The sequence below is a fragment of the Callionymus lyra genome, chromosome 9, assembly GCF_982586985.1.
Source record: "Callionymus lyra chromosome 9, fCalLyr1.hap1.1, whole genome shotgun sequence".
NCBI lineage: Eukaryota > Metazoa > Chordata > Actinopteri > Syngnathiformes > Callionymidae > Callionymus > Callionymus lyra.
In genome coordinates, this window is record NC_141826.1 from 20,713,322 (window position 1) to 20,721,561 (window position 8,240).

At 38.9% G+C, this 8,240-nt stretch overlaps 1 protein-coding gene across 1 annotated transcript; it reads left to right on the forward strand.

Annotated features, from left to right (window-relative positions):
• The first annotated feature begins 765 nt into the window (after window positions 1-765).
• On the forward strand, window positions 766-8,030 carry smu1a (SMU1 DNA replication regulator and spliceosomal factor a). The gene is made up of 12 exons (XM_087798461.1): window positions 766-858; window positions 1,261-1,471; window positions 2,595-2,747; window positions 2,809-2,919; window positions 3,254-3,382; window positions 4,713-4,832; window positions 4,906-5,022; window positions 5,085-5,212; window positions 5,278-5,404; window positions 5,484-5,651; window positions 7,105-7,257; window positions 7,336-8,030. Exons 1-12 carry the CDS (start codon window positions 833-835, stop codon window positions 7,432-7,434), a joined length of 1,542 nt encoding a protein of 513 aa, XP_087654587.1. The 5' UTR covers window positions 766-832; the 3' UTR covers window positions 7,435-8,030.
• Window positions 8,031-8,240: the final 210 nt, after the last annotated feature.

Here is an 8,240-nt window from a genome sequence, read left to right on the forward strand (position 1 = left end):
ATATATATATATATATATATATATATATATATATATATATATATATATATTTCCGTCCTAATTAAATAAATAAGATAATTGATTAAATCAAAACAACCTCAAAAAAACAACCACAATACTTTACATTTTTAATTATTCAAATGTAAACACATTTGTTTACTTCATTTGTTTTTTTTAAATATACATACGGAAATAGATGTATATTTAATTTATATATATATATATATAATTTCAGCCCAATTATTTTCGCTCCTGATTTTGTTCATTTTTTATAGGATACTTTCCATAACATAAAAAAAAAATAAAGCAATAACAATTTATTACAAAAGAAGATTATAAAACCCAATAAACTTGCCCCCTCCACCTGAATTGCTATTCTATTTAGCTTATTATCGAATTTTGCTTATACATTCACATGTAACATAGTATCATTGTCATTTATATTCTTGTTTTATTTAGTTTGTATATAATAAAATGTGTGAATGGCTGTCAAAGCGCTTTGTGACCCTGGTCTAAAAAGGCGCTATATAAATAGAGATTATTATTATTATTATTATTATTATTATTATATATATATATATATTGTATATTTATGTTATCTTATTTTACAACATGTATTATGTAGAATTGAGTTTGTTGCCAGAGCTGCTAAAATTAATTAAATCGTACATCAGTGTTTTTGCACTTTTATAATAAAGAAATTCTAATTCTTAAACATATTGAGCTTTTATTTTGAAGTGCGCGACTCTCGTTTTGACTGTACTTCCTGGGTCGTGTGTACGCCGCTCGTGTGAAACTAGTTCATTCGGCTGTTGTTTTCACTGAAATAATAATGTCTTTGGAAATCGAATCAGCAGAGTAAGTGGAACATTTTGTCACACCAGTATTGGATTAATGTTTTTAACAATAAAAGGTTCGCTTTTATGTATTTTAGTGTATGTTTGACTCGGAGAGGCCTGCAGGATCCTGCTCTGCAGCGTTAGCCGATGCTAAGCTAACTGGCGGCTTTCGTATTAGTGATATGATTCTACGATTTGTTTTTAAATTAAATTCGTATTATATATATTTTTAAGTGTCTTTTAACTGGCACTTCATGTTTTCGAGAATAATTGCGTGTATTTATTTAACAAAATCTTGGAAAAAAGGGGGTACATGGCACTAGCTAGCGCTTCTGGATACAACTTCACCGACGTTGGTGTGTTTGGATTTTCCCGATAATCCAATCGAAATATATCAACATCCGTTTGCCTTTCTCTCCAGCGTGATTCGTCTGATCATGCAGTACCTGAAGGAGAACAACCTGCAGCGGACCCTGTCCTGCCTCCAGGAGGAGACCACCGTGTCCCTGAACACCGTGGACAGCATCGACAGCTTCGTGGCGGACATCAACAGCGGTCACTGGGACACCGTCCTGCAGGCGATCCAGTCCCTCAAGCTGCCCGATAAGACCCTGATAGATCTCTATGAACAGGTCAGTTTGAAGGTTGTGTTTCTGCTCATTGTTGTGATCTCTTCGCTCACAATTTGGAGCTCAAATTGCTTAGTTTCTATCAACTCAAGTAAGTTTACTGGTTTTAACTTTTATGGTGCTTTTACATGCTTTAAACAAGAACAATTCTGAAATTATAATTATATATTACTTGGCTTAAATTGTATCCTCCCTCAGTCTAAAATATACAGAGGTTAATTGAGAACTTGGGGTAAATTGTTCGTAGGTATGAGTGTGTGTTTGTGTGAATGGTTGTCTTGTCTTTTTGTGCCCTGCGACAGACTGGCACCCTGTCCAGGGTGTCCCCTGTCTCTCGGCCAATGATACTAGTATAGACTCCAGTCTCCCCACGACTGCCATAATGGATAAAGCGGTAGAAAATTAATGAATGTATACTCTACTTCGACTCTTATTATTGCAGTTTTGCCAAACAATTAGCCTTTTTTATTTCCATCAAACAACAAAGAATATCTACACTCTCACTCCAATCTAACTTACTTGTGATTGAAAGATCCAAAACTTTATTATAAAGTTATTGCTGTGAACTCTGATTACCAAAGTTACAATTAGCTGAAAATGTGGGGTCAGCATAGCAAGTTTGTTTTCAATTGTTTTCTGGTCTGAATAGTCATTATCTCTATTCTAATCCTTGAGAATTGAGCATTATGTAAAAACACAATATAACAAATTAAATTGAAACAAATAACTTTTCCTGTAAACTCTGATAATAAACTTTAAAAAGGAAATTTACTTTTCCATTGTAATCAATTTCTGGAACTCCTGTTGTGTTATCAGTTTTATCTTGACCTTTAAAGTATATACTTTATTGAATATTGTTTTGATTGTTTAAGCGCTTTGTGACCCTGGTCTGGAAAAGCGTTATATAAATAAAAATGACTTACTTACTTACTTACTTATGACATAAAATTGGTAAATATATTAATGTCAGTCAAATTCAGTGGTGATAATATCTATTTTAGGAAGAAAGTACAGATAAAATCAAGGTTTCATTTAAAATGATCTTTGAATATAAAGTTCCATGTTTCTTCTCAACATTAAAACCCATTAATAACTGAAGTGATTCATTGTCTTCCTTTGCTGTCAGGTGGTGCTGGAGCTCATCGAGCTGAGAGAACTGGGCGCCGCTCGTTCCCTCCTGAGACAGACGGACCCCATGATCATGCTGAAACAGACCCAGCAGGACAGATACATTCACCTGGAGAACCTGCTGGCTCGTTCGTACTTTGACCCGCGAGAGGTGATTTACACCATTTTCGTGAGTTGATCCGTCAGTTGATCGTCATCTTGTTGACCCTCAGGCTTACCCCGACGGCAGCAGCAAGGAAAAGCGTCGCGCTGCCATCTCTCACGCTCTGGCTGGGGAAGTCAGCGTTGTGCCACCGTCTCGTCTCATGGCTCTGCTGGGACAGGTGAGAGATGAACACCTTAGATCTTCCTCTCTCTTTGCGCTTGATGGAGTCTGCTGACTCCTTTAAGAAACATCTTAAGACGTTTCTATTTGTTCAGGCTTTTCCTTGATTTTCTGGAACTCCTGTTGTGTTATCAGTTTTTATCTTGATCTTTAAAATATATACTTTATTGAATATTGTTTTGATTGTTTAAGCACTTTGTGACCCTGGTCTGGAAAAGCGCTATACAAATAATAATAAATAATAAAAATTACTTACCTACCTACTTACTTACTTACCTTTGTGTCTCCGTTTTCAAATACACTTATTTGATTCATGTTTGTTTTTTTTCCAGTCACTGAAGTGGCAGCAGCACCAGGGTCTCCTGCCCCCTGGTATGACCATAGATTTGTTCCGAGGTAAAGCTGCCGTCAAAGATGTAGAGGAAGAACGTTTCCCCACGCAGCTGACCAGACACATCAAGGTGAGTCTTTGTCGAATACAGCTCTTGAAGAGACAACCGCTCTTTCTCCTTGCGACTGTTTGAAACCAATCTTACGGACGTATCCTGCTGCTTAATCAGTCTAGATTTACAATCCCTGCTCACGAAGATTCTGAATGTTTCCCGAATGTCTGCACGCTAATGAATGCTGTCATTACATGGATGGTACCAGCGGGATCACAGAAGATTTTTGTTGCTCATGTTCTCTGTCCTTTTTATACAAGTGATTAGGGCTGAATGATTATTGAAAAAATATAATTGTGATAATTCTCTGATATATTGCGATGATTTTTTTCAATGTCCTCTTTTTTATGTATTTTAAATCTAATACAGTAAATTGTTAATTTTATATTCAAATGTATTTCTCTTTGATTCTCAAGATAAACTTATTAAGTATTTTTAATGATAAAGGCAAATTAAGCAAACCTTAAACAAGTAAAGGGAGAAGGTTTATTTAGTTACTCTAATTACACTTGTAAACAAACACAACATTCACTGCAAATACTAAAACTACTGTAAAAACATGCTAAAAGTGTGATGTAAACATTTATTTTTATGAGTCAATAATAAATCATACAAACTTCAGTGCAGAGTAAACAAAAGTGAAAACGCTAGTCTAGTCTTTTTCTTACTGCAAATTTTTGCAGTTTCTCGTGTGTTTAAGTACATTTCCTGTCATACACAATAATATATCCTCACTGACACAATTTGAATCGTGTGATTGCATAACTTTGATGAGCACACACAAACACGCCGGTGGTGTGAACACACGCGTACACAGGCTTAGACGCGAGCTGCACGCATACACAGACGGACATGGATCTACTGACTCCTTTAAGAAACATCTTAAGACGTTTCTATTTGTTCAGGCTTTTCCTTGATTTTCTGCAACTCCTGTTGTGTTATCAGTTTTATCTCGATCTTTAAAATATATACTTTATTGAATATTGTTTTGATAGTTTAAAGATTTGATAGCCTCAAAGATTGAAAATACAATGTTAAAATCACACTCATACTTCCTTTAAGGTGAATATATATTTTGTTTGGCACAACGTGGATTTCTAAAAGATTTGGTGCCTTGTGTGATTGAGTTTGAAACTACTGCTCTGACTACTGCATTTACAGACGTCGGATAGTGCATGAAAATTATCAAATAATTTGTTTTTTTAGCATTATACAGGATCAAAAAAAGATTTGCAATAATCTCCAGGATTGATTGTTTGAGGGCAGGCTTGTCTGCTCATTGATATTCAGTCTCTGTATTATAATTCCTCTTATAATATTGTATTTGTATCCAAATTTTCTCCCTCAGTTTGGACAGAAATCCCACGTGGAATGCTCCAGATTCTCTCCTGATGGTCAGTACCTGGTCACCGGCTCGGTCGACGGCTTCATTGAGGTGTGGAACTTCACGACAGGCAAGATCAGAAAGGTAAGGGAGGTTTTTTTACAAGGCACGAAGATAGACGAGCCGTTTTCCATTGAGACGTTCGATGCTCCTCCAGGATCTCAAGTACCAAGCCCAGGACAACTTCATGATGATGGACGACGCCGTGTTGTGCATGTGCTTCAGTCGCGACACGGAGATGCTGGCCACCGGAGCTCAAGACGGAAAAATTAAGGTATTTTCTTTCTTTATAGTCGTTCACGCTCATGTCTGTAACTTCACCGCGTCCTGCTGCAGGTCTGGAAGATCCAGAGCGGTCAGTGTCTGCGGAGGTTCGAGCGGGCTCACAGTAAAGGAGTCACGTGTCTCAGCTTCTGTAAAGACAGCAGTCAGCTCCTCAGTGCCTCCTTCGACCAAACCATCAGGTAAACCCTCAGCGACTCTCCTGCTTTTTTTAGTTCAGTCTTAATCCTTATGTTCAACACTTCAGAATCCACGGACTCAAGTCCGGGAAAACCCTCAAAGAGTTCCGCGGTCACTCCTCGTTTGTCAACGAAGCCACTTTCACTCCAGACGGTCATCACATCATCAGCGCCTCCTCTGACGGGACAGTGAAGGCGAGTCATGGTTCATGCATCTGATGCTTCACCCGACTGTACCCCGTCTGACTCTCTGCCATACCTTCACCCCTGACAGGTCTGGAACATGAAGACCGCCGAGTGCTCGAACACCTACAAACCTCTGGGCACGTCAGCGGGCACCGACATCACAGTCAACAACGTGATTCTGCTGCCAAAGAACCCGGAGCACTTTGTCGTTTGTAACCGGTCCAACACGGTGGTCATCATGAACATGCAGGGACAGGTGGGTCTGATGTGATGAACCTTTCAAACGTCGCTAAATATTAAAAATCGCATTTGTTAAAAAAAAAAATTCAGCTTATCGTCCGTGGTATTTCTGTTTCACTGACTATTGTTACATTTTAGACACGGTGCTTCATATTCAAAAGTATTTTTACAAGAGAAAGTCAGGAGAAGCTCCATGTCAGTGTTCGCTTTCTTGCACAAGGTTATTTTTTTCATCATAAATGTATGGAAAAAACTAAAAAACATCTGCTTTATAATCAGCCACAAGTTCAAAGCTGTAAAAATCTTGTGTACAATAGGAGAAAAGAAAAACTTTGATTGAAATATTACACGTTTTTTTCTTGCTTATGGTTGGCATTGTGTAATTGTACAAAAAAAATCCAGATAAACCTCAACATAATCACAGAACTTAGACAGAGGCGCTTATTACCGCATCAACCTTTCTTATGGTAACTGTCAGTACACGATTCGGGAGCATGCGCGGATGTTTTTACGGAAACTAGATTCGGACAAATATCTATACCTTGGAATACGATCTGGGAAATCGGAGATCCATTTGCGCATGTGTGCGTTGCAATCATATACACAAATTTAGCGTCTCTTCGAGTCTCAAAGCAACGATTTGATGAAAGATAAGAGTAAAAAAAATATTAACCGTGTCTATACATTCTACTGGTTAAACTCCCATGATGCCTTTCTACACTCTGCCCTATTTAATGATGGCTACAAGACTGTATTATTTGTCTGTGTTGCTACGTCAAAATTGATTTGTGCTGGGATTGGTTGCCTGGGCGACAAAGTGTTATAGCTGCTGTTACTGAGAAGGTTGTTGAGATGGATGACGCCTCATATGCGAGGTTGTCGTCTATGTTTTTGATTTAAAGAAGTGAAAATTTAAGCCGTCACTACTTTGTGGATTTCCTAATGTTACCCTGCAATAAATGAGGGAACTACAATGTGCTAATGTCCAAAAAGTGTTTATGACTGGTTTATATTCTTTTGTTGTTGTTTTTCATTGATAAAATAGGGCAATTTTGGTTAAACATTAATATGATGTTCTATCTCTTGCAACCTCCATGTTGGCTAGTTGGCATGGTTGCAGATCTGGAGTTTATAATCCATGTGTTTGTGTCTTCTCATCTGGATTATTGCAACAGTTTGTTTTCATGTCTAAACAAGCAGTTAATACAAAGCTGTGCAGCGAGAATTCTGAGCCGCTCCAGTAGAAGAACTCACATTTCTACGACCCTTAAAACTCTTCACTGGCTGCCAGTTTCTTTCAGGATCAACTTTAAAATTCTGGTTCTTAATTTCAGATCTATTCATGGTCAGACTCCTCCTGGCTCTACAAATATTACTTACTTTTCTAAACCTGTAACCGCTGTTGTGTAACTCTGTAACCTGCCTCTTCTCCCACCTCCTATGATAACTTAATTTCGTTGCCGCTGCAGATCGTGAGAAGCTTCAGCTCCGGTAAGAGGGAAGGCGGTGACTTCGTGTGCTGCACTCTGTCGCCCCGCGGCGAGTGGATCTACTGCGTGGGAGAAGACTTTGTGCTCTACTGCTTCAGCACCGTCACCGGCAAGCTGGAGCGAACGCTGACGGTGAGTTAGTTTGCTCCAAATATACATCCCTCTCGTTGGACCCACGACCCATGATGTTTTTCTTCTCCTCCTCGTCAGATCCACGAGAAGGACGTGATCGGCATCGCCCACCATCCGCACCAGAACCTGATCAGCACCTACAGCGAGGACGGACTGCTGAAACTCTGGAAGCCTTAAAAATCTCGCTTCACCTTCTGGACTCTACTGCTAGTCTGGTTTTTTTAAATTCCATTTTATACAACTCTCTGTGTCGACTGAAGATCTCCGTTCGCTCAGAGCGTTTTTTTTTTTTTGTGTGTGTTTTGTTTTTCATCGTTAAAAATCTCACTCATTTGGATTTTTTCTCCGTTACATCACAAGGATTTTAACACGTTCTACTCATGTTCCAAATCTTTTGATAACCCGGGATGTCACAAATCGAGCAGCTAATTTCAAAGGAGCTTCTGTGGTCATGTGACTTGTTGCTGATGACAGCGGTTATGAAGCCTCAACAAGATGTTTGGAGAAAAAAATGGCTCTTTGTTCACACATGTTCTGGAGGTTCCAAGTGCACTTGTTGAGGGTCAGTTGTAGGGGGAGTGTCCAGAGGAGCAGCAGCAGCGGCGAGCTGGACCCCGAAACCCACCGACCGTCCTTTTAGAAGTAGCAGCAGTAGCTCCGGGTGAGTGTTTTCACTTCAGGCCTCTGGTGTTTGTTTTGATTTGTAAATATATTTTCTACAACAGTCTTCATCAATTCTTGTCTCTTGTTTATAATTAAAAATGTTGGGATGACGAGGACTACCTTCTTTCAGGTGTTTGATGTGAACTTCTGTCGGTCGACCTTCAGTCGGAAGAGGACGACCGTACTTTGAGAACGTCGGGCAGAATCTTTTAGGTCAGACCTTGACTCAACATGGTTGCTCTGAATATTGGAGTATTTCAGTTTTTTGGTGGCAAAAGATGTCGAGTATTACACCCGTAACTTTCTTCCACCATCAGTTC

What these genes read in the sequence shown, in the direction of transcription:
- smu1a (XM_087798461.1), top strand. Translation starts at nt 833, where the DNA reads ATGTCTTTGGAAATCGAATCAGCAGA. An exon ending in TCATGGCTCTGCTGGGACAG is followed by an intron (nt 2,920 to 3,253) that starts GTGAGAGATGAA and finishes TTTTTTTTCCAG; the next exon opens with TCACTGAAGTGGCAGCAGCA. An exon ending in CCTCTGACGGGACAGTGAAG is followed by an intron (nt 5,405 to 5,483) that starts GCGAGTCATGGT and finishes CACCCCTGACAG; the next exon opens with GTCTGGAACATGAAGACCGC.